The sequence below is a fragment of the Corvus moneduloides genome, chromosome 11 (assembly GCF_009650955.1).
Source record: "Corvus moneduloides isolate bCorMon1 chromosome 11, bCorMon1.pri, whole genome shotgun sequence".
Classification (NCBI taxonomy): domain Eukaryota; kingdom Metazoa; phylum Chordata; class Aves; order Passeriformes; family Corvidae; genus Corvus; species Corvus moneduloides.
Window position 1 is genome coordinate 18,396,800 of NC_045486.1, and position 27,832 is coordinate 18,424,631.

Sequence of the window (27,832 nt, forward strand, 5' to 3'; positions counted from 1 at the left end):
ACCACTATAGTTAGTTTATTCTCTCAAATATATTCGAGCAAATAATTTTTGCAGGCTTACATTGGAAATGAATATACTTCAAGAAGGCCATTGGACTGGGAATGGAATACAGTTCTGCTAAGTGTTATCAGACTCAGAAATCTGATGAAATATATAAATATATAAATATAAATACTGGGAGAGCCTTCATGGCAAGTCCCTGATGAAAATTGCTTTGAGGGAGATCCTGTTAAGCCAGTCCAGTAACACTTCTGCCAGGCAATTGGATTTGGGAGATGCACAGCAGCATTCTCATTTCTCCTGTTCTCCACACACGGATGGAGCTGACCTGTATTCACAGATGAATTCAAGAGCAAACCAGCTGCAAGTTGCTAAGATTGCAGAGATGTCCCACCAGAATTTTTTAAACATTTTTCAGAGAGGAAACTACTTGTAGTACAGCAAAACCTGGAATAGGATGTTTTCAGTAACCCAGCCAGAGACACATGCACAGTAAATAGATCTGAATACAAGGTGTGAATGTTGAAACTATGAGAGGGAAAGATACTTTATACTCAGTAAGAGACCAGAATAGGAGAGGTTAGGATTCAACAGCCGTAGCAATTCCAGAACCACAGTGCTTTGTGGCATATGAGGAATTTTGGGGGTTTAAACCCTCAGATTTCTAAGTTCTGACTTGCATTGTTGGCTCATGTATCCCACATCAGAATTTTGACATGACTTGCTAAATCCCATTATAAATTGAAACATAGCAGAAAACATCCTGTGGTTACCATATTAATACAAAAGGTATAAAAGACACTGCCATTTTTACTGGGTAAATGATGACAGAACTTTGAGGATCTGCCCGAGCTGTTGTTTTGTGCACAGAGACAGGCACTTCTGGTATGATAAAAACTGCAAAGGTGTCCAACAAAATAATGTTGTTTCTGTGGAAGCTTGGGTAGCTTTCTGAATTTAAAGGAACAATTAGAGGCAATGTTTCCTCTAAGCAAGGTAAAAGATCTTTCTTAGGAAAAATTCCCAACAAAACCAACACAAAACCCTCAGAAAAATAAAGGCATCAAATGCCTCCCGAAATGAGATTTTCATTATTAATGCCCATGTGTTGAGGTTATTAGAACCTGAGACCCCAAAAATGTTGAGTTCATACTATATATACCCTTCTCCATTTTCCATTTCAATTTAATATATAGAGATCCCTCCACGACAAAGCTACAAATCACTCAACTTTGCCCCAAAAAGCAGTTGCTGTACAACCACTATCTTTCTATTTGCCCACAACAAAGTGAATTTCACTCAGTTAATTCACTATTACAGTAACACTATAGAGAGTGGTTGATGTAATTTCTGAATTTCAATTCTGAAACACTCATCATACTTGCACTTACTACAAAAACTCCTTAGCACTCTGAAAGAAAATAACTATCAGAAGTAGGAATCATAATTTTAACATTTCTCTACCAAAGATTTGTACATTTACTGAAAGAAATTAGTGAACTTTAAAGATCTTTCAAGTCACATCTTTTATAAACAGTTAGATTACAGCAAGAAAATAAACAGTTTGTCATTTCTGTGGTAATACCAGTGTTAACTGGTTGAAACTCTCCTGAGAAAACATTTTGTAATTTAAGTACTATGTTTATATTCCAATGTATACAATTTTCAGACAAGTCTACAGACAGTAAAATAGTAAAATTATGAGTAAATACTACCAAAATAATTTTATGCATTAACCCTGATAACTTTCTGCATGAAGCACTTGGCAGAGAACCAGTATGCAGACTGTGGGTTTGCAGGCCAATACAGTATCTGGTGTTCTGGAAGCTTCCTCAGGAAGCTTCAAAAAATCTCTCCTCAGTTGGAAGTTTAACCTCAGGGACCTGCTTTGGATTTACAGTCTCAAACAAACAACCAGTGTCAAAGGAACAAAGAACTTGAGGTACCAACATGTCTTACAACTTCTACACCACCTCTCCTCACTGAAGTCATGGATCAGGTTTTGGAAGACCAAACTCCAGGTCAAACCACTGCTCTGAGAGGGTCAGAACCACACCATGACCACCTTGCAGAACATCCCAACCACAGAGGTGAAGCCAACCCTTTGGAAATAGTTAATGTTTTTAAAGAGATTTCCTTTAAAGCTGGTTTTGGCTGTGGGAAGCATTTAAAGGCTTAGTGCACCATGTAACCGACCCTCACATTTGGAAGAAGCCCTGCATAACAGTCTCACTGTCTTCTTGTAAAATGAAAAAGGTATAAACATCCATGCAAAAAGATTTATAATCATATGTTGGACTTACTCAGCAGACACACATTTCAGTTTCCTAATGAACAAAAGAGATCCCCCTGCTTTTATTGCATATTTAGTAACATGACCCCTCTCTTATAGTTAGTTACCATTGAATCCCAAACTCTATTTCAAGGCTTTAATTTTACTTCTCTTGGCACACTGAAGGCCATTTTAAACAAGGAAAAAACAGCAGACATGTGAAATAAGAGCTCTGATTTAAAGATGTCAACAACTTCTGTTCCCTCTCAAGGCCCCAGAGTATCGTGGAAAAATGTTGGAACACTTTTTCCATCTAAAAGTAGTGAAGACGTCACATAAAAACTTCTAAGATGTATTAAACAGATCTCCTTTTCCACATTAAGAAACAATCATATGATCAAAATGAATCTAGCTTTTTATTTTCCCAATAAATTAACATCCTACTCTTAAGTTTTGTACCAATTCAGGTACCAAGCAGCTATACTCAAATGCCTACAAGCATAATTTTCACCATTTTGTTACAAGTGCTATAATGAAGTCCAGTGGAAATACAGTGTTTAATGTTCCCAATAACCAGGTTACGAAGTCTCATTACAGATGTAATGTTCCTTGCTAACAGACACCCTGTTCTGCATTAAAATTCCATCAGGAGAGACCCATAAAGACACAGCACTGTTTTTTGCTTTTCAGTTTAAGAAGTGAAGAGAGAACACCAAGCAGAACTCTTCATTAAAATCTTCCATTCTACATGATGCAAGAGTTACTAAGTCACTAAATTGCCTTTGAGAACACATCCTGCACCATTGTGCATCCCTGAAAGAACTTACAGGGTCAAGTACTGCATAGAACAGTCTGACCACACTAGAAACCAATTAACGCTAAATTAGCATCCCTTTAATGATAATGAAATACTCCAGTTAGTAAGGCAAAAGTAAAACAACAGATTCATTACCTCCATGGAATCAACTTTTTCACACAGTAAATGTGCTTCTCTCAACTGGATAATGTTTGATCAGTCTTTAAGGGATCACAGAATATTCTGAGTTGGAAGGGATCCACGGGGATCATTGATCCAGCCCTTGGCCCTGCATAGACACCCCAACAGTCCCACCCTGTGCATCCCTGAGAGCGTTGTCCAAACATTACTGGAGCTCTGGCAGCCTTGAGGCTGTGACTATTCCCTGGGGAGCCTGGGCAGTGCCCCACCACCCACCTTCCTGATATCCAACCTAAATCTCTCTGACACAGCTCCTGCCATTCCCTTGGGAATGGCAGAAAAAAGACAAACTACCTCAGGGTGAATCTCGAAACTAAATGAAACGTCTGTCCCAAAAACACAGCTTTACTTTGCTTCAAGGAAAGCGAAAACAAAGGAAGCCCAGAAACACCAATGCCCTTTGTCTGTGGAAATGTTTGTGGTCACTGACAAAGACGGGGGACTGGCCTAGCTGGGCTCTGACCCGGGCCAGGACAGCTTTACTTATGTATTTCCTGTAGAGCCCGACCTCATCCTTCCTCATCCTTCCTCATCCTGCCTAACTGCTGCTGGACAGAATCTTTCACATTTCCAGAAATACTCACTGACTTTATCAGCCTCTGAACAGTTAATAGAGTTTCCCAACACACAATCTGGTCATTGCTCTGGAGTTTCTTGGAGCAGCACACGACTGCCTCTACTCTGCAATCACGTCTGGTAAAAATTCCCACAGTGGAGTGTTGCAGGGTAATACAGGATACAAAGGGGAATCTCATTTGAGCAGAGAGCTGGGCTGGAGGCTGAGGGCAACTTCACCTCTTGCCATGGCCCAGTAGCTGAACATTGTTGTATGAGCCCACACAGCTCACATGAACCAACTCATGTCAGTCCCTCACTAAAACCAGCAGCAGAGTTTAATCTGCATTTCCTCCAGGTCTATCCTTCATTGATGCCTCTGTGTGGGAATCCAGAGGGCTAACCCCCAAAATCAACTGTCCTGGTGACTAAAATTTGTCATTTTTACTTATTTTCTCTTGGGAGTTCTATGGGTAATACGGTTTATCTGGGGCATTGACTTCGAAGCTCTGTATTCAGAAACTGCAAATTTTTCATCTTGGGTTGTGCATTACAACTAGTTCAAAGACCATATTAAAGTCAAGAAAAACGAACAGTGCCTCTTCCCCAGACCTCATAAACATTTCTTTCCTACAAGAGCATAAAAATATGCAAAACTATTCTGGCTATTAGAACCAAGGCAGTTGGGGGAAATGCCTGATTATTTATGATAAGGTCCAACAACTGTTAGGCTGGACTCAGAAAATCACCTGGTGTTTGGGAGGTACAAAGGCTGTGCTATTAGCTTTTCCTGTAAAGGCCAGTGATGTTCCTGCCCAGGGCTTCATGTCCAGTGCCATGGCTTTGCCAGCCACAGTGGGCACACACATTCTCTGCAGTCTCTACAAGTGAACAAATACTCAAGAGTTGAGCAAATTCCCCCAAACAATATTCTTCCAGTCTGCTTGAGCCATCCTGGCTCCATTCATTAAATAGCCTTTTTTCCCCAAGGACTTAAGGATTAGAGTAAATTAAAGTACTCAGAGCAGGATTATTTATAAGATTCATCTTAAAAACCATTTAACCTTGTAGTTTCTTCTTTAATGGTCTGTTATGTAAGGAACTTCCTACAGCCACTGAGTAAACAATTACTGTAGTTTGGTAGAATTTCCATTTCTTTCGTGTTTAATTCTTTGTACAGGACGCAGATTTCCCCACACTTACTGAATGCAAACTTCTGATTCATTACTTCTATTTTAGGCTGTTATTTATATTACTATATCTTTGATAAAGTGAGTGCTTCAGGCCAGCTCATAACATACTGTTTCCTACAAAGTACTTTGAAGCAGTTCAGTTAATTCAGCAAAAAGAACTTTCATTCCAAGAGTGCAGTATTATAGGTACATACACAGAAATCTGCAGGTTTTCCATGCAATATTCCTGAAACAAATCTATGTTTCTCTGTGAGAACTTTTCATATGAGAGTAATGCATAAAAGCTGACTTATTTTTTCCACAAGACAGATATTTTTCTCAAAGGAGTAATACTGAACACAGCTGTGGAAATATTAGATCTTCAACAACACTATCAACAAAGACAAGAATCTTCTACGTGAGTTATGTAATGGTATTTTTAAAGGATTGAAATTAGGAGAAAGGATTAAAATGTACTCATTTTTTTCACAGCAATTTCTCCAAATGCCTGAAGTTTGGCTATGCCATTACCTTTCATCTTCTGGCCTCACACATTCTGTTCCTTAAAAACTAACAGGGAATGACAGCCCTTGTGAACATTCCGTGTTTCTGAACCCCCTTTAACTGACAGTTCTTTATAAACATCCATGGCTTCCCTCTTATGCAGGATGGTTCTGACTTACTCCGTGAAGGTTGTTCACTTCAAGTCTTCCAGGGAAAACTCTTTCTCCCTTTTTTTCCAGCTCAGTTTGGCTCTCATTACAAAGAACTCAGGAAGCAAGACTTTTCCTCTTTCAATTAGACCAATTACTTTTTGGGGTCTATATGAAACATTAAAATCCACTTCACTTTCTTGCACATTTCCACAACTCAACTATAAATGTTTCATGAGGTATTTCCTTCTGTTTTGAACCTGCCACCCACTGATTTCTTTAGTGTAGGTCTAGTTTTAGCATTGGAAACATCACAGTAATTACTCTCTTTCTTGACAACGGATGGGTTCAAATTAACCTGCATTGCCTGTATTCTGTATTTATTTTGAAGGCTATTTTAAGAGCCTCTGGTAAAACCTTAAATGACAGACACAGTGATTAATTCCCATTTTAGTTGAACTTAATTTCTTTCCAACCTGAGCAAAGAACATCCTCTGGTTTTACATGAGATGTGCATCTTATCCATTAGTTGGAAAAAAATTAGAAACTCTAAGAACATGGAACAAAAGTATAGTCCACAGTATGAATGAAACGCTGAGAATGTCCATGGCAGGGGGTTGGAACTGGGTAATCTTTAAGATCCCTTCAAGCCCAAACCGTTCTATGATTCTATGAAATTAAGGATATAATTTGCTTCCTTAACAAAATAAAAGTTACTCATCGGTAAGTTACTTTCTAAAGTCAGGGCTCCTTTGTTCTGGCTGGGGTAAAACCAAATGGAAATTACCCTTTGTAGAACACAAGTGTTCAAGAAGAAAATAATACCTTTACTTTACAAATTGTTCTACAAACAAGATCCTCCTTTTCCATACCACATGCAATTATGACATATGTTTTCTTTCAATTACATAATATTTCCACTGAGTGGTAAAAGGAGCTTCTGTCATCCAGCGGATTTCCATCTCTGACAAAAAGCAGTGCAAATCCATCCATGGTACCAAGCTTCTTAACTAACACACTCCTGTATTTCCAAACAAATACCTTTGGAAATAGTGTATTAGGACATCTGTCTGACAACTCTTCTCTGCTAGTTTCTACATCGTCTTTTAGCTTAATTTAGAAGTTTCTATCTTCCTATTTCTTTAATTTTTCATAAAAAAGAAGGATAGTGATAAGACTTATTTGTGATTTTCCCATACAGCTGAAATGGGAAAAAATGAATGCTGAAAGTCAACAAGACACTTTATGGTATAGAAGTAATTAAAGCAAATTTAATTGCCTTTTTAAAAATGCCCACTTGAACATAATATAGATTACATTGTACCCACATAGTAGCTGCAATTTAATAGTAGCCTAATTATGAGAAAGTAATACCAAAACTGTAGCAGCAGTTGTTAATCAGTTGTTAAAAGTAAATCAGACTTTTCAAAAGGCTCCCAATTTCTTGGGAGTATTTAGAGCTAGACCCAACCCTGCATGACAGAATTACTGCTTTTGTGTTGATGAGAAACAAATGAGGCCCTCCCAGAAAATTCCCACGAATAAAAACATACATCAGAACACAGGCTGAGTTAATTAATATGATAGGGAAATCACTTCTTGAATCAGAGTATGCCCTCCTTATTATTAGTAATGATACTAATGATTAGGAATGAAAGAAATGCTTTCATTTCTACTATTCCAAAGTGGAAAAAAAAGTGTGTTTCAAAACTTGCAAACAAATTGACTTTGGAGATCTTCCTAGAGACCTTGTTAGTTTTTCCATCTACAAAACAGATGTGCTCAAAGTACATGCAAACATTTACAGACCCAGGTTCTTCATTAGACAAAGTAGTGCAAATTGTAGTTAATTGCTATCTCAGGAATGTGATATTCACTGCTTCCACTTCTAATAGTCTATCCCAAACTGAGTCAAAGTCGTCTTCTTTTGGGCCTTGGGATTTCTAATTAACATAAATTACTTTTGTTGATAAGTAAAGTTAGGAAAAACTAATACCAAATTAAATGACATCACCTTTTCACTCTAACATGCTTTAAATACTGGGTTTTTTCTGGACTAGATAGCCACATTTCTTTTTTCTTAAACTAACAAACTCACTGGAACCTGATGAAAGTCACCACTTTAAGCGTTGCCTTTATGTTCTGAACAATAGGAATCTACCCAAAGTCTGTCTAAGAACAGGCACTCATTTACATTCCATATTTTTCATACTCTTTGTTAAAACAAAGGGGAAAATGGGGGAAATTTTGCATTTGCAGGTGATCAAGGTTTGGGGTTTTTCAAAGCACTGTTGAACTTTGGCAGAGTAAATGCTTGATACTCTATGAGGAATGTTCTTCTCAGTCCAGCTTGTATTCCAGAACAGAACTTCTCCCTTAGAACTCACTGTTGGAGTGATTCAGTAGTTTGGCACTGGTTGCAGAGTTCTTCATTTAACTACTGTTTGATTTTCCATGAAAGAATGTCTGGTGTTTCCAATGTCTCTAAGGCAGATAATACCCCTATTCCATAAAATGCCATGTCACATTATCCAAACTTGTGAGCAGCATCACAAGCAAGACTGACAATTGACAGGTACAGACACCACAACTAATTTCAAGACCTTCATCGATGGATCAGGCAAAGCAGTTTCCTGATCTCAGTTTGGGTGCACAAACCTTTTCACAGGGACCAAGGAGAAGAGCACCAAGGGGGAGGGAATAAGCCAGCTGGGGGCTTCTGAAATTGGCATTCCCACACGGAGGAATATGTATTAATCAGTAGCCTGAGGTAGAACAAAGGTAAGTGACTGTCCAGAGGCAACAGAAACTGTCTGCAAGGGTGAAAATTCAAGATGTTTCTCAGGTGACCTTTAGCCCTTTCCAGTCATTGCAGGTCACCACATCTTGCATCCATAAAAGCCATGATAAGCCTGACAATCCCACGGATATATGTACATTTGCACTTACAGCTCTTTTTGTACACAACCCTCAATATTGCAAGTTAGCACCCGCCCTGCAATATTGCTGTGTTGCTAACAAACATCAGGGACCGAGGACTTTGACTGCAAAGGAAACTGTATTTTGTTGCAGTTTCTATGTCAGCTGCCAAAAACATGCTAAAAACTATGAACAAGCAGAAGTTGATTCATGCATGATGATAAAAAAAGAGATTTTAAAATATATTTAGATACTGAAGAATCAAGCTGAACACAGAAGCTGAAGGGCACATTTTGTGTACTCAGCTGGTAAATGGTGGAGTCCAGCCTGAGAGGAGCCAAAATTTAGCTAAAACCAAAATATGTGACCACACTGCACATGGACTGGTTGTGAGCACGAAAGGAATATGTCATGTTATTAAATGTGATGGGCAGGCTCCAAGGCAGCTTTGTGCAGTTGATGGTTAGATTCATCACATTATGTAAACCACATTTATAAACAGTGCTAGAAAAATGAAAAGTTACTTTGTTTTAGAATAACAAATGTATACAAGGGTGGCTTAAAACAGAGATTGCAATGTAAGCATTGGCCACATATGGCAGCATATGTTTTGGTCTCTCAGACATATCAAGCAATACAAAATACAGTCATTTTAAGAAGAAATCAAGGGTAGCATTTTATATCACTGATGAGATAATGTCAAACACAAAACACCATCCAAATTCTTTTTCATCTGCATATTTCACCATAGTGAGACAGTATTCTGACCACATATGTGTTGGATATACTTCTATTCTTTTGCTCAAAAATTCATCTCCATTACCTCATAAATGTTACATAAGTATTTTTAAGGCAAGACAGAATTCTAATTTTCAACCAATTCTCTTTCTGGTGGAAACAGAAATCACTGAAAAGTTCTGAGCAAACAGTCTGACCGTATATAATCTATTAGTTATTTAAACACAATCTTTCTTTGGAAAATATACCAGCATTGCATGCAAAGAAAATACCCTCCGACCACTATTTGAGAGTATCTGTCTTCATTAAGTGCCCCACATTCATGGATTCAAAAAACTGGAGGACATTGGAAATGTGATGCGTTTAGAAGAACAGGCTCATAAAGTTGATTGAGAAGCACTGCTTAAGTTTAGGTACTGCTATCAAGAGTAACATCTAAAGTTCAGAACTGAGTAGTCAAGACCCTGAGAAGGTGATTTATGGGCATTTTATCTTAGACTGCAGTTATATTACATCAAATACTAGATCCATGTCTTGAGATATTAACAGTTTTATTACAAGAACAGCATGTGATTTTTATTTATTTCTGCCATATTGATACTATATATTGACAAAATTGAAGGATAATCCTCTTTTAGGTACATTCTTTCCAGATTCTACCACTTTGTGTGTCACCTTCATATGCAATTAGCTATGATAAACTTTTATACACATAGGAATGTGTTCCTACCACCAAAATAAACTAAAAAAAAAAGAAAATAATAATAAAAAGCCCCGAGTTTTCATCCAAAATCGAGATGTTGCAAAACCTCAAGAACCGTTTGCTGCAAACGAGGGTGAGCTGAACTGCTGATTCAACACTTCGCTACTGAACGAGCGAAAAAGAAACAGTACATTTATATCACAACCCTCAGGCCCTGCTCTCTTCTATAAACAGCCAAGAAAGTGTTGGAGGGTTTTTAAAACGCAATTTAATAAAATTTCCTCAAGTAACCACCCATCCAAACCAAGCTATTCAAAGCACAGGGGAGTGTTTGCTTAGGAAGCTTTGGTTTCTACAAGCAGGCAAGAGAATGCAGATATAGCAATTTGAGATTTCAAAAAAGTTTAAGATCACCCTTCAGATCTTTCTGTGGGAATGTGATTACTTTTGAAACTGTAATTTTATTCCTTGGGAAAAGTGATAGGAAGACTCTTTATCATCATTCATCTGTTGCTACTGGAACACATCAAAAGCAATGCTCGCAGGTAACACGAGGCTTGTCTAGGTTGGTATCACAGCACTAAAGTTTTAATTTTTGGCATAGACTCTTTTTCTTCCTTAAGAAAGTAACAGTAGACAAAATAACTATTATGCAACTTGTACAGGCATTTTGCAAACAGCACATTACATGGATAATAAAAAAAATCCCAAGTAAAATTTCCAGGCTTTTTTTTCTCACAAAGCAGGACCAGACTTTTAACATAGAAAGGAGCTAATTAAAAAAACAGATGAAGTCAGATGTGCACAGAACTGGAAATAATGTATTGTAAATTTAAAGACACAAAGGCTTCCCTGACTATGAAACTTGCTTTAGGTAAACTCCATTAATTAAACATTTTTGAAGTTTACATAAACTGAGGCCTACGAAAGGTAAACAAAGAATAATCCAGTTTCTAAATATTGTGATGTGCTCATCAGTACAAACTTTGTAACAGAGCACATTCTCAAAGACTTGGTTTTAAACTCACAATTTCAATCACAGAACACTGCAAATATTGTCTCTGTCTTCATGAATAGGTATGCTTTATTTCCCATACAAAACAGACAGAAATTAGCTATATTGATTAAAAATCTGATCTACAGTTACATTCTTGAACCATCGTCCCCAGCCAGATTGCTGCCTCCTGAAAGCAGAGCTAAAATTTATACACAGCCACACAATAAAGTCCTAATTTTCTAACTTTAGAAAGGTTTGGCAGCAGGCAGGTCACTGCAGGCTACTGGTTTACTCTGCCACTGGCTGAAGTTTTATAGTTTTATTCAAGTCACACTTTTAAAAGAATAATGGCTAGTGAAATCATAAATAAGTGGGATTCCACAGCAGGAATGACCTGAAATGGACCTCACTGTACTTCCAATGGCCTGATGTCAAACTATTATTAAACTACAGGTTTTATAAAGTCTTCCACTAGACGTCTAGAGTTAAGCCAGAAGTTTTGGCTCTCATACAGGCAGTGATGAAAAACATATGAGTGGTAAACAAGTCGCCTTAATATCATTCTTCAGTACCTAAGATGGGCTAATCTGAAGCAGCACTTTACTCTGGTATCACCCACGGTGCCAGAAGGATCAAGAGCTTGGAAGAGGACTTTTTCTCTAGATATACTTTTCATTTCACAGAACTCAGTCTAACTTCCTTTTTCCCTATTTTTTTTTTTTTTTTGTAATATGAAATAACTGGACATAAGGACCTTAGGTGGATTATCCCAGTGCTTCTGGAAGAGCTTCAAACCTGCAAGGTATGTTCCAGTTTGAATAACTATTCTATGTCAATAGCAGCAAAGAGTTAAGGATGTCAGGCACTATGGGCAGATTAATAATATCAGATAATTTAGAATCAGAAATGCCACTTTTTAAAATGGAACATTTGAAAATTTACTTGCAGCTGAAATACTTCTGTGTTTACTATATGTGAGCTGAAAAACAAATAGAACTATAGTGAGTTATTTAACTATCAAAGATTTGTCAGAAAGATGTTACAACTGACCACAACACTTTTTCTCAGTTATAACCATCTATGAAAATCTATTCTACAATAACAGCAGTTCTTACAGTAACAACTCAGTGTTAGCTTTCTGTAATTTGGTATTCAAGTTGGTGGGGTTTAAGTACATATCAGCAAACTAATTAAAAACAACCCATGAAAGAATGAGCTGTAGATGAACTACAACCTAAAAATGCTTCATAGATTCAGTAACGAGAGTCAAGCAGCTCTCCATAAAAAGTAAATACTCTGTAAACACAATTTATTTTGTAAACATCCTATTAATTATTACTGCTCAACTTCAATATTGCACTATATCTGACAACAGACATTTCTACAGTAACATTACTAACAAAAACCTTCCTCCTGTTTTTCTTCAGCAATTTAAGTAAATCAATGGAGTTGATAAAGAGTTAAACAAACTCCTTTTATTTCTGGAATGGGACAATGACTAATAGAACCAGAAACTATTTTTTAAATATAGATTTCAAAACAGTTATGGTCTTGCCTTTCTTTGGACAAAATCTGTGCACAGAGCACTGATTTGTGTATTAATGAACACAGGGATGTTTCTTTGCCTCTGCAAAACCACCACCGGGTCATTTAAACATTTCCTTTTCAGAAACAATGTCATGGGAAATTTGTCTCTGTACACCGGTAACACAAGTGATTTCTAAATATAATTTAGAGTCTTTTTAAGTCTTAAAACTTTATGTATTAACTCCACTCCTTCAGTATCATAACTGATAAGACAAAAAAACCAATGTTGCTGCAGGGACTGGTGTGCAACTGCCAAGCAATTCAGAGTTATTTGTTGTGGGTCTCTGTATGCACGCATCCCACGCTGACAACACAACTTCTGTCCTCACTGAAAGGATTTTTCTTCCCATAACTCATGTTTAGAATTTTCACATCACAGAAATATGGGAGTTTTCCACATAACATCTAAAGGGTTTTAATCATATTAAATTATACTGTGACATCACCTGTATTTATTTATAAATTATAACTAATAGCATAAAAAAGTGTCTGTGTTCCATGTGTTGTTTGGCAATATGAGTCTGGGTGTAGATGACCACATTAGTGAAGATAAGTGTCCCAACAAGCAGTGCAGTGAATTTTAGGACAGTTACACAACCTCAGGAAAGCATCTTAGAGCATCTCTCCATGTGAAGTGCACTCTCCACATTCAGTCCCCTCACCTTGGGGTAGCTCATGTTCCAGGGAGAAGGTGCTACTCAAAAGCTTTTTGTGCTGAAGGATAAGAAGCATTGATATAAAGAAGGTACAATGGAGCTTGAATTCACCACGCTCTTTGTCAAACTCATTTTCAATGTTCTGGTCTGTTAAAGAAGAATGGACAAAGCCAGGCTTTGTCCAAGTGATAACCAGCTGCTCAGGGATTATTTAACAGAGCACTTGAGCCTGCCTAACAGCTTGAATATGTCAGGAATGGCTCTCCCACCGCTCTTCCTTCCTTTTCTTTCTATTTAATGTTCCAGCACTGTCAACCAGGCTGTTCCACCCATTCTTTTGTGCTGGTTCTGGTACTCCAAACTGACTCAGTTTCTTCACTTGAAAAGAGTATGATGGGGCTTTTTGTTGTTCACATTGGAGTTTTGTGCTGGTCTAGTGAGTTCAACCAGCTCAGTGAACAGGCTGAGAGGAAGAGCTCGTACCAGAGAGCTGGCAGGGAGTACCTGGGAGCACAGTCAAGCTCAAATGGCAGCAGGGGACCATTAGCACAGCTGTACCTACACCTTTTGAAACACTATCTCATAAAATTCTCATGACGGTATTTTCAGAAAGATCACCGGGATCTTGGATTTTAGGCTTTCTTTTAATTCTCTGTTTCTTGAAGTTTAAGCATGCAGAAGGTTTGTTTAAGTTCTTTGAGAAGAGCTGCAGAGTCAGAGCATTTCTACAGAGTCATATCACCATCTATTTACAGGGAAACTCAGAACCTCAGGCAGGAAAAAAACACACTCCTCCCCCCCTTCATAAAACTCACTTCTTTAGGATCCATTCTTTGGCATTTCTTTGGCCAATGCAAACCTGGAGTCAGGCTTGATGATCATTCCTAACTACAAAGCCAATAAAGATTTCCTAATGGCAAAACGGGAAGATGAAGCAAGGACTTTAAAATTAAAAAGTCACAACTCAGGTTTCCTTACATAAAGGGACTTGTTTTCAAGAGATTTAACTCACAGAACCAATAAATATCATCAGTGACATATTTCAACACTACTTTTCTAGAACTTTGTGAGCAACACATGTTTTTCCAGAGTTCAAATTGGCCACTACTTCAATCACAGCCTCAATCTTTTAATAGTTGGAAATCCTAATTTTTGGCTATGTGAAAAGAAATATGCAATCCATTTGCTACAGATGCAAGTGTGGGAACAGATTTTCAAGTTGTTTCATAGGAGAACTTCCAAGCACCAGATCCAAAAGAACATTTCAGGAACATACATGCAAGTTCATCTTTTAGATCTAGTAAAACTATACAGCCAGTGCCTCTCACAAGTTGAAGCCAGCTGGGACTTGGAACGTCCACGTCCCACAACATCATCACACTTGATATCCTACATATGGAAATGGTGTCTCATCACTGGATAAAGCACATGGCATTTTGTCACTTAGTACCTAAACTGCCAGGGAAGAACAGAGAGCCTGAGAGCCCAAATGTGAGAGCCCAGCCATTAAACCACTTGTCCTAGAACAAGGAGAACTTAGAAGTCTGAAAGGCTTCCATCTCCTCATCTCCTAATTAATGGTATGACCAAAGTAGTGAAGATTTTGACCTTTTTCTGAAGCTAAAATAGAAGACTGAAACAGCAAAATATTCCAAAGGTGCACAGCCAGAGACGACAATAATTCCCTCCAAATAAACAAGCAGAGGTTCCACACCTTCTTCCCACCACTGTTTATATTCAAAGAGTCTTTCAGGGACAGACATTGTATGGGATTGCAAGAACAACCCCAAAATTCTTTCTAGGAGCATTGCAAGAGAACGTTATTTTGAACACAAAGGAAAATCTATGGGAAAAACACATGTGAAGATTCTTTCAAGAGATTGTTACATCAGTAAAAGTACATGCCCTACCTGAATGGGCATGCAACTAGGAATATTATGGGAAATATTAAATGTAGCTACATGTACCTTGTGATTCTGATTTCAGGCATATATTTGGGGAAAGAAGTCACTGCATTCTTTTCATGTAATCTGAATACTGTTAGCTTTCTTCTTTTTAAACTCCCTGAACAGACAGCTACAGGAGCAGCAATGTAAGCAGGATATTGCATTTAATGCTGTTATGAGCCCCCTCCAATAAGCATCAAAATGACTTTGCACAGAAAAAAGTGGTACAACAAAACCTCAAAATTTTTGAATAAGCCAAGTCAACACCCTGTACAAACCAGTGCACTCTTCTTCCTGCAGTGGAGGACCAATGAGAAAATGCCTACATAAAGACATTTTTCATATCCAAACAGGTCAGCAAGCATTTAATTAGGTGATCAAAGAAGAACTAACACCCATTTAATATTTCCCTCAAGAGGCTGATGATAGTCTAAATAGAACATTTTTATAACAAGACATGAACACTAAAATTTCCTGCAGCCCCTCTTGGATTGTGGAGCACATTTTCAGTTCCAAATGACTTTCAGAACTGAGCTTTCAAGGGAAACAATGTCGAGCTGAGGGCTGAATCTACAGCATTTTCTCAGAGGCTTGCCACATTTTGTGGCAATTCTTCTATCTCCATTCTCCTCTGCACATAGTTTTATAGGAGCAAGAAAAAAACCCCCACCAAACAAAAAAGCCCCAACCTATGTTTATTGAAAAAATCACACACAAAACTAGTAGATTTCAGCTTTTCTTCTGGATGTAACTTAAGTTACTGATTTCCATTGATGTGGATTCCTAACATGCAACTCAGAGAAAAAAGCCCTCCTCAACAAAAGTCAAGAGAGAATTGGGTTTGTTCAGCCTGGAAGAGGGAAGCTTTGGGGTGACCGAAGTGGGGCCTTCCAGTACCTGAAGAGAGCTGACAAGACAGAGTGACTTTTACAAGACCCTGGAGACCCAGGACAAGGGGGAATGGCTTCACACTGACAGAGAGTAGGTTTAGATGGGATATTGAGAAGAAATTCTTCCCTGTGAGGGTGGTGAGGCCCTGGCACAGGGTGCCCAGAGAAGTTGTGGCTGCCCCTGGATCCCTGGCAGTGTCCAAGGCAAGGCTGGACAGGGCTTGGAGCAGCCTGGGACAGTGGAAGGTGTCCCCTGCCCATGACAGGGCATGAATAAGATGATCTTTAAGGTCCCTTCCAACCCAAAGTGTTCTGGGATTCTGCAATTCTGTGAAATGTGTTTGCATGCAGAGGTGAACCTCTATCAATGGCAACAATAAACAAATGACTGGGACATGGGAAAAGCTGTTGTCAGGACTGAAAACTTCAGATTAGACTAGGAAGAGTTTAATTAAAGTTTTTAGGGCATGGAATACTGAGTGTTTAGGAAGTATCCTGCTGAGTGCATTTTATGCACTGCTAATCAAATACTTCCCAATTTTATAAGCAATGCATGCATGCCAATGTACCCCACTAAAAATATTTTTTCATTGAGAAGGAATAAAATAAATCATCTTCCAAGTTCTGGTGAAGTTTACTCCAAAAATTACACTACAAAGCTTGAAGCAAATGATGGTATTATTTGTAAAACTTGATTGAAATACTTTGATATAACATTAATGCCTAATGAATTTAAGTTAATATTAAGTGTAATTTTACAGTATTAATTTATATTTAAAAGAATATTTTTATATTCTTCATCCTTCATATACTAATTAAACCTCAATATTCACAACAGACTGTTTTTCAGGACCAGAGAGTGTAGCAGTGAGTGAAGCAAACAGTTCAACGGCTTCATTTGCTATTCCCTAGTCACTAATTCTGGTGTTTGTTTTTTCATTTGTTTGTTCACTTTCCAAGATTGGTTATCCTGATTAAGAAGACATGAAAGAATATACACTCCTCCTCTTCTTGGCTTTGTGCTCTGCCAAATCTCTCACTGGTCCTTCATATTTTACACTAAAGAATATGATGCTCCAAGATATGGAGGACGACGATGATGACTACGATGACGACAATTCTCTATTTCCAACCGCTGAACCAATTCTACCACTAATTCCTTTTGATCTGTTCCCAACATGCCCCTTTGGATGCCAGTGCTATGTGAGAGTTGTCCACTGCTCTGACCTAGGTAAGAATGAATTTGTGTGTCTGTTCTCCAATGGATTCTCCTTGGAGGATTTGTTTTTTTAAGGATGAATTATTATGCAAGCACATAAATGGGATGCAAAGTATTCCCCTCAGCTTAACTTCCCAAAAGTGAGCATCCCTGGTAACAGTTTAGCCAAAGGCAAATGTGCTCCTGTCAGTGCTGCAGGTACCTCCCAGTCCCTTAAAATGAATTGGTTTTTAATTGTGCCAATTTGAATTAGCGCTCACTGAAGTTTTCCTATGATTCAAGGCAATCAAAGGACTGTGCTCCCAACACTAGCACGGTGACAATGACATTTGTTCTCATCACAGCCCTGCCACCTTCCTAAGCTTCATCCTGGACTCCTTGTGTCTTAGAAACATTGTCTGTACATAATTGCTGGTTTTTTTTAAAGTGTCATTATCAAGGAATCAAACTGTGGTTAATGTATCTGGTCTACAGATTGCAAACTGCTTTACATGAGTTCACACATAGAAAAACCCCACATTAATAGACTTCATCTTTAGATAACTACAATCTATTAATTACAGAATAATTGTTAATAAATTGGGCAGCATCTAGCATTTCATGCATCAGCATTTCCACTCAAAGAAAGTTACTGTCCCTGTTGAGTCTTTTTCTGCTGATTCGGGATCTCAGATGGCCTGAACTGCAGTGGGTTTGTAACTGATCAGCAAACTGGGTTAGGGGATTTATGCTACTGGTACTGATTTATGTTAATGATTTCTGGTACTAGTAATGAGTTATGTTAATGATTTATGGTACTGGTACTGAAGTGCTGGCAGTGGGAGACCCTCCTTTGCCCACATTCACCAAAAAACAGGTTTCTCAGCCCCACCATGAACTGAATGGCTCCCTCAGCAGCTCTCCCAGTGCCACGGACAGGGCAGAGCAGAGGAACAAAGGACCACTGAGCAGAGACCCCTTAAACCACAGCTTCTCAACAGGGAACCACTGCCCCAGATTCCATGAGGGATCCTTTCTCCAGGGACCGAACTGTTGCCCTGTAGGACAACCCATGCTCTGAGGTTTATTTCACAGATGCAGAGAGCTCACAAAGAGCAGCCCCCACTCTGCTTTCATGGTCAGGGCAGAAGCAATTCCTCCCCAAACTATCCACACATTGATGGTACATTCTTACATCATTAGTTTCTCCCACTATCGAAAATTCCCTTCTACCCTTTGCTTTATGGCTGTTCATATTTTCTTCCCCACCATATTCATCAACAATCTTAATGTGTTTTGATGTTTGGCAGTTAATTTCTTTAGACTTATATACAGCCCATAATGTTTCTGTTTATGTCACATACTTCTGTAGGTTTGACATCAATTCCTCGCAACATCCCGCCAGATACTCGTATGATTGACCTTCAAAACAACAAAATCAAAGAGGTCAAGGAGAATGATCTCCAAGGACTCACATCACTTTATGTAAGCTTGCTATTTCCCCAGTTTGAAATCTTATTTAGCAATCCGAAATATTTAGATACTTTAAAAATACAAATGGTATTTCCATCTCCAAGAATATAGATAAAAATAGTCTAAAGCTGCATATTTGAGTGCTCCCACATAGTAAGAAGCAAATACCTTCGATTTGTAAGAACTACTTTCTACAATATCCAGAAAATGTACCATATGCACCTAACCAAAAAGATTCTCAGGATTTTTCAGTTCTTAGCATGCATAGAAACATTCTCTACATCTTAAAGGCTGCAGTGCAAGTGCTCCTTTTTTATCTGCTTAGCTGGAAAACAGCAGAAACAACTTAATCTCACAGGAGAACTGAAATGGTATTTTCTGAGGGTATTTTCAAAAGAACAGAACATACAGCTAACAGATACAGCACTGAAACCAAGGCTAACAAATCCAACTGACCCAAAACAGAAAACAGAGGGACAGTGAATTACAGGAAAAGTCAGGGGCTTTACTCCTAATTTGTTATCATGGTCAATTATGCATGTAGAGACAGGCTTTGAAACAAATATCACTGGCAACTGATAAATCTAGATGTTTAGAGTAGACAATAATCCCTTTTTATAATGAAAGAAAATGAGAGTCTCAGAGGACTGGAAAATAAGATTAAATCTGCTTTAGAATATTTATTTCTATTGGATGTCACCCTAGATCCAGTATCCCGATCTAGTTCCACTAACAAATACTGTTTTTAAATTTTCACTGAAAAAAACCAAATCTATTCCATAACTTATAGAAATTAATTATATTCTATTCTCCATTAGAAAGACACGAGACAAACTAACATAAACAACATTCCTAACACATTTGGAAGAAATTCTTCCCTGTGAGATGGGGAGGCCCTGGCACAGGGTGTCCAGAGAAGCTGTGGCTGCCCCATCCCTGGAAGTGTCCAAGGCCAGGTTGGATGGGGCTTGGAGCAACCTGGGATAGTGAAAGGTGTTCCTGCCCATGGCAGGGGGGTGGAACTGAATTTCTTTAAGGTCCCTCCCAACCCCAAATCATTCTGTGATTCTATAAAACAAATCCTTTCTGCCATTTTTGGCTTCTGAGCAAGATCTAAGTGTTTATGAATGAGCTTGTTAATTACTACAGCTTAAGACAGGACAGAAAAACCAGGAACCATATAAATTCATAGCTGCCAACAAAGCATTTCCTATTCCCTTGTCTCGTGTCTGGCTGCAGAACGGTCTTCGCAGCAAACAAAGGGTAAATGCACAAACTGTGGTTTATAGTCTGTGTAAAAGATCTAAGAGACTCTTATCTCCAGTGACTGAGAAAGTCACTGGAATCCATCAGCAATCACCACATTACAGACCAGTCACCACTTAATTATGTGATAGCAGAAGACGCTGAGCTGCTTTGCTTTTTCTCCTCAGGTCATTTGTGGCAAGGCTGAGCAACATTTTCACAGAGAGCAAAGTTTACTTCGTACAACTTGGCTCAGTCCTGGAGTCTGCTTAGCAAAGGCACAGATGGCAACTTGATTAGGGAAGGAGCATTTCCTGTTTATTTCCTTGAGCTAACCTCATTTTTTTCAGGGAAAAATAACTCTCATTTGCTCTAATTCGCCCCCAATTCCTGAGAGGAGATGACTCAAGAAATAAAAAAGGAATAAAAATGAATAGCTTAAGTATGGAAATGCAGAGATGTGATTTGACATGCAAAATCACTTCAGATAACGTTGTATTTTATTGTCTGTAGTAACTCATTACAAGGTTCTCTGATGACACGTAGAAGTGAGGAACAAAAAGCTGCCCCAAGAAGACCTCTCATACTGTACAGGAGAGATAAAATTCACAAGAGCTGGAAAATTATGGCAAATAAACAAATTCATGTGTCATACACAGACACTAACATCTAAGAAACTCAGATTAAAACCTTCACTTTTATTTTGCAGCATTATATTGAAATAAAAGATGAGATTCTGGGTTTTGAGAATTTGTCTGCATTAAGGAACAATAACAACCAAGTATATAACCCCCATACAATCCCCCAAAATATTTGAATACAAATATATTGTTTTGGCAATTCTCATGATCCACTGGCACCTTGTCAGCTCTACCTTCTGGTTAATGCTCCAGCTTTCATATTCATGTTTTTCACAATCAACTGAAATGCCCAAAGCATATACAAAGGGCTGAAGTTTGGTAGGGTGGAAAAATAAAATATTTTAAATACTTAATTGTTGAATTATATATCAAATCCATGACTTCAGATTCATAAAGAAAGCTTTCTGTTGCTCTCTCTCTCATAGGCACTGGCTTTGAACAACAATAAAATATACAAGATCCATCCCAAAGCCTTTCAACCAACAAAGAGGCTACGACGACTGTATTTGTCCCACAACCAACTGACAGAGATTCCCACAAACTGCCCAGAAACTCTAGCAGAGCTCAGAATCATGCTAATAAGGTTAAGAAAATCCCCAAGGATGTATTTAAAGGAATGAAGTCTCTACATGTTTTAGGTAAGTCCAATTAAGTAGAACAGAAAATATCTTTACCAAAATGGAACATATTCTACATCATTTCCATTCAAACATTTCCCCAAGGTGCAGGTTTCCTCTCGAAGAGATATCCATGCTGTGGGAATACCCTCCACAATTTAGTTTCTATTGTGAAGTTGCTACAAAGGTCAAGTTTTGGGTTATCCTGCAAGCCAAGAAACACAGCCTTTTAATTCACTGAGAGCTGTGACACCCTCAGAATGGACAATCAAAGCTAAACATTTATGAGTGCTTAAATATCAGAAGTAATAAATAAAATTAAATCAGTTCTTTAGAACTTAGCCTATCCTACACAAAATTCCTATGCCATAAATGCTTTTCTTCTTCCCCCTCGGGCAGAAATGAGTGCAAATCCTCTTAACAATGATGGAATAGAGCCAGGGGCTTTTGAAGGAGTAAATATCTACCACATAAGAATTGCAGAGGCGAAATTAACGTCAATTCCTAAAGGTAGGTAAGATTTCCCTCTTCTAGTTCACTTATACCAGGATACTCCTTAATAAAATCCTTTAACATCTGAATGATTATTACATTCAGAAATTGTTTTGTATTTTCATTACTACCAAACCAACTCCTACTTTATTTTTCTTTTTGAACTTAGTATCCAGTTGCCCATCCCAGAAGAGTTCATGCACAAACAGCACAACCACAGTGCACACAGGCTCCCTCTCTCACCTTCTCCCTGTCAGCACATCCACTTCTCTCACAGAAGCATCCAGAGACTTGTCTCAGGAAGAACAATACAAAGAAATTTATAATATGATGTCACTTCACATCTTTCACACATCAGCCTCTCAAAAATCCTCACAGAGAAAGGATAAACTCCCCAATATTTGATCAGGGTCATAAGGGATGCAGAATTCCCCACTTCCTTATGGATTAAAAACGTAACTCCAAGATTTCCAACTTTAATTTTTAATATTTTAAGTCACACTGTACTTCAGATATGATGTTCCATGTAGTTTTTCTAAGTAAAACTTAATTTTAACATTTAATTAAATTTACCATAATGTACTACAAAATCAAATCACTCATATAAAAAAACCTCAACCTTGTACTTTGGAAGTAGGAATGAATTAAGATGCTAATTTGACAAATCACTGACCTCCACACACAAAAATGTAGCATAAAGGAGTTCAGTACAACACTCCACCTGCATTTTCTGTAGGTCAGTGTGGTATTTAACCAAATTCTCATGATTTTCAACTCATGAGAAAACTACCATAAAAACTACCTAAAACTAAAACTACATAAAAACTACCAGCTAAGAGAAGAAGGGAGGAAATAAAGCAAAACACTATGTTCTATGCTTTAATTCACAGGGAAACTGAATGTTGGCCCCTGTACTTATTTCTGATAATTCAGATAAAGAACTTGTTTCTTATTAAACTCTTCCTGTATGCATGTGTATATATATATATAAAATGTATATGTATATACACACACAGAAGGATCCCTGTAGAAGAGAACACTTAAAAACCCCCCAACAATAGTCAAAACCAACTCACCCCAACAGTTAACTTTGAGATCAGAAAACCTCTGTTTGCCTACAGCAACGCTCCCTAACAAAAACCTACCGAAACATTCTAATATCAGCATAATAACTCCTCCTGTCACTCAGCACAGAAAAACCCAACGTAAAATGATCCCAATTTTGTCTTTGTTATAGAGAAATCTCCTATAACGACACAGCATGAGGTCCAATATGTGGTGTCAGACACATAAACAAGGCAAACCCAAACCCGATTTCCTGGTGAACTCATTCACCACAAATGCAAACTGAGTTTGTAGATGCTTCTCTCTGCAAATGTTATAATGGCACAAAGGTTTCAGAAAACATAGCTTATCAAAGGTATTAAAAATGTGCAATGGACAGGTGGGTGGCCTTCCCTCGGGATATTGTCACTCAGGCACCCGGAACTGTGAGCTGAAACACAACCTGGAACAAAGCCCGAACAAACAAACACAGTCCAGCCATCCCAAGTGGAATGAAGGCAGGCTGGGAAGCAGCCACATCCCTTCAGGTCCGAAGGCAGTGGGAGCAGTGCTCTCCCCAGCCCCAGAGAGCAGCAGGAACTGCTCGGTGTCAGGTGCCATCTAGACAGAGATGGTAAAACTGAGCCCAACATCAGCAAACTAATTCAGGCTGGGATGATCTTTGCTTGCCCTTACTAAAAGGATATTGTGGAAAGATTCGCCACCTCCTGATCTGTGCACTGGAAGTGTGGATTTGGAATTTTTGGAAACACAAGAGAAAACATTCTGGCATGGGAAAGAGCGATCAAATACCATAATTTTGCTTAGAGTAGTCCAAAAGCTTTCTTCCCAATCACATCCTAGCAGCTGTGACAGCACAACTGCTACATCATGTAGAAAAAAAATTACAGATCTTCAAAAAACTGTCCCTGGTTCCACAGGCTTTGACTACAGACTGAGATAATTGCACAGAACGCAGGATCTATTATGTAAATAACATTTACATCTTGGACAAAGTAACTGTGGGAGTTGTTTAAGGGAAGCCAGAAAAATTACCAACTTTTGGAACTCATATCTCATAATTAGCATATATCCTTCCCCATCTTTTTTTCTCTTTTAAAGTTACTATTTTAAACCAAATTATGTTGGTGATTTTCTTCATTAACATACTTACATGTAATACCCATTTCTTTGATGCAGACAACCTCCCCAAGATTCTTCACCCAATTCTAAACACAAAGGAAAGAAGCTGTTTGGAGCATAATAAAAGTTCCAACAAAAAATAAACTGGCTTGTTTTTCCTCACACTGAGCTTTTTTTTTTTTTTCCTTTAGATTTGCCTTCCAGTCTTCTGGAGCTTCACTTAGATGACAATAAGATCACAGGAATCGAACTTGAGGATTTTAACCGTTACAAAGACCTTCAAAGGTAAAACTCCCAGGGAGAATCCTTTGATTTGTTAAAATGTCATGCTCAACAAGATCTCTTATTTGATACTTCTCTTGTTAATGGGAGAAAAGATAATTAAAAATTACAGGTGTTTTAGTAAGAATTGCTTAAATAACACCAAACTTTAAACCCCAAACAAACCCCCACATTGGTCTTGTTATTACGTGTTTTGCCAACAGTCTGCAATAGAAAAGTAGGACAAGAACAAAATATACCCTTCCTAAGCTCTTCTAATTCTCCTAAATTTATTCTCATAAATACAGCAGCTGGTAAAGGAAACAACTTGGTAAGGGCTTTCAAATGCTATGGGGTTTAAAGAAAAATGTGTGTTTCTGAGGAGTGTATCACTGAGGTAGGACAGAAGGAAGTTCTCTCTGTAAAGCTCAGTTAAGAACTCTGAAAATATGGCTGAGCAGCACTGAATTTGGGATTTGGTAACAGAAACTACTGAACTGTCTTCAGATTCCAACTTCCATTTCTGAAGAAATCAGGGAAGAATGGAGAAAAAGGGGATGACAGGATGGGCACAAAGAGCAATTCCAAATGACCCGTGTCTCCAGCCTCTGAATCACCTGAGGAAAGCAGGCTGAAGCCTTATAGCCAAAAATATAAGAAAAATCTGGAAATAGGAAAGAAGGTAGTTCTGCTTAGTAAAAAAACTTTATATTTTAAAAATAAGCCATACATTAAAACCACCTTTCTATACAAGAATTGCTATTTGCCTGTTTATTCGAACAGCACTTTTTGTTCCTGTGACTATACTTTGCAGCTGTACTACTTGATAAAAGGATATGATTTATTTCACAAGCAGCTTGATGTTTGTAATTTAAACACTTGCCACTATAGTTATAAAAACTGCAAGCAAAACTGAACAATTGTTTGTATCAGATAACTGATAACAGCTGTGAGCCAATCTTCTTTAAGTGGAGATTAAATTAAAGTAAAAAATAAGTTAGATCAATGGTGGCTTTTTCCTATCAAAGGTAAGATTTCATCATCTTCCCCCAGTTCTTTTCTCTCCCTGTGTTTACTCCTGTGTATTTCAATCTTAAAAAAAAAAAAAGCTCTTCAATGCTGTTGTGAATCTCAATTAGTCTTTAATTAAGTGTTCCTTGTACTATTTCTAGGCTAGGCCTTGGCAATAATAAAATCAAAGAAGTGGAAATGGAAGTTTCGCCAACATCCCAAGTATACGTGAAATCCCACCTGGAGAAAAATAAGCTGAAGAAGGTTCCTCCTGGATTACCTGAACTGAAATATCTGCAGGTCATACACTGAACTTTACAGACAGCTCTGGGAGATCTGAGTTGTTTGACTTTCCCACTGTCACACTGATTAGGTCACAGCCAAAAGGCATAATTAACTGACACATACATTTTCCCAAGACTCTCCTACTAGGAGAGCCCAAAATCATAAAGCTTATTAAAGAAATAAAGAAACTCAAACTGCAGCAACACCCTCCTGGGGGGGGGGGGGGGAAGACAACAAAATGCTAAACTCAAAAAATGTTTCATGAAAATGAGAATATAATACTGCATCATTATAATTCTTACTACAAGAGAATATAAAATTGCATTTTAGGACAAAGTTCCCTAAGAATAGAACCCAATTATTCTGAAAACAATGATAAAATGCCATATGACTTTTCCTTGTGGGAGAGACTGGGGCAGGAGGAAGACTTTTTTTAAAGATTTAACACAAATTTTAAACTCTTGTTACTCCCAAGGTCTGCATGGAACTGACATTGTAGCAAACCTCAGTCACCTACATGCCAAGGAATATTTTGCCCATTTTCATTCTAACTCCTGTATTTTTCTGTTCCTATTGCTGCAGGTTGTCTTCCTTCATTCCAACCATATTGCCAAACTGGGAGTGAACGATTTCTGTCCAACAGGACGAAGGAAGAAGAAAGCCCTGTACAGTGGCATCAGCCTCTTCAACAACCCTGTCAAGTACTGGGAGGTTCAGCCTTCAACTTTCCGGGCATTTTTAGCCAGGAACAGTGTTCAACTTGGGAATTTCCTCAAGTGAGACCCAAGTTGGTTGTTTCAAAAGCAACTTGTCCAATCAGTTTTACAATACTTGAAATTTGCAGAAAAAATGCCGATTTTATGCTATTTAACCGTTTACAAAGTATTTGCTATTTCAGAGGTAATTAATTAGAAACAATATGTTAAGTAGGATCCATTTTATTATTTGACAATGTTCAACCTACATTTGAATAATTTAAACAAAAGTCTTTATATCTTACAGAAGGACTCTTAAAAGTGGAACTGGAAACTGTATTTGATGTTTCCTATTATAGCTGTTAAATTTCTTCCTTAAATCACATAATTTGGATATATTCTTTCAAATAAATTCTAAAAATCACGTGGAAGTGACTTTTTCCACAGAAAGGACATTTTTCTCTCCCAGAAAGCGTTGTAAGAAAAGTTACAAAACCAAAAATTATCAGACTTGAAAGGCAACTTCTTGTGCCATTTTTGATAATGAGCAAAGATGCAATAAAAAGCTACAATACTGTCAGGCCATTGTCTCTAAGCTACAATATATTCTTACAATCTCTTGAGTGAGATAAAGGCAAGTTTGATATCAAGAACAGAAAAAAAGCCTTTAAAGTTGTTGGTTAATTTTTCCTTGCAACTTTAAGAGGAAAATATCCTTCAATGTTTTGCTATTGATAGAATTGGATGCAGTCTGAACATTAAAAGTAGGATTCAAGATTTATCATATGCTTCAAGCTTAATAGGAATGACTATTAAACTCCCTTTAGGTCAGCACAAACATTTTCCTTTATCCTGTAATCGTGTTTTTCACTTTATTCTTTTCCTCTTTTATATGTTGACATCACACGGGTTAAGGATCCCTCTTTAATGGAAGTACCTTACAATTGCCAAAAACAAGCAGCTGGAACTGCCCTGCCCTTCCTATGCAGGGCAGCACACACAATTCTCAATACTGACAGTACTGTATAAAATGGATATTTTAGATATCTATTTAGTGTATATTTGCTATTGGGATTCAAAATAAATTAAATAAACATACAGAATACCTGCATGTGTATACTTTATTACATGGTAGCTTACGTCAAAACATTCTGAGATTATAACCAAGCATCTTTGTGACTCTTCTCTAGACACCTCCTGTCATGCTCCTTTTTCCAGATCTACAGAGCTTACAGGTCACTTAACATTGCTGGTTTGCACAAAATTAAAAATCCAAGCCTTTGGAAAATTCCACAGACTCACAGAAGAAAATACTACAAAGAAATAATTCAATTCCCAATCTCTCAGCCTTCCTAAGTACACCATGCAATAAGCATCAAGTCTAGTATCTCAGTTCTTCTCATCTGCTTGGTCTCCTGGTAGTTAATATTTTGTTAGCACCACTCTGCTGCTGAGACACAAAACTATGTGAAGAGAGGAGGCAGAGCAGACCAGGGGAGGCTTTTACTGAAGAACAATATTTGCAAATAGAAATTCTGTAACACACTTCAAAGCAGAGTAAAACCAGAAGACTAAACAGAACACCAGACCTGAAATCTATTGATGACCAAGCATCTTTCTATTCCTGGCTTCTGAAGATGCT

At 37.9% G+C, this 27,832-nt stretch overlaps 2 protein-coding genes across 2 annotated transcripts in view; one reads left to right on the forward strand and one right to left on the reverse strand.

The window, feature by feature from the left end:
• CENPP (centromere protein P) overlaps positions 1–27,832 on the reverse strand; it is a 112,652-nt gene that overhangs the window by 34,228 nt on the left and 50,592 nt on the right. The gene's annotated exons all lie outside the window — the stretch shown is intronic.
• On the forward strand, positions 11,496–27,301 carry ASPN (asporin). Its single transcript, XM_032121288.1, is given in 11 exon segments — positions 11,496–11,808; positions 17,046–17,316; positions 18,656–18,768; positions 21,068–21,209; positions 21,212–21,280; positions 21,659–21,769; positions 24,130–24,223; positions 25,372–25,403; positions 25,406–25,446; positions 25,448–25,510; positions 26,078–27,301. Coding segments are annotated over 10 exon segments (1,110 nt in total). The 5' UTR covers positions 11,496–11,808; positions 17,046–17,069; the 3' UTR covers positions 26,276–27,301.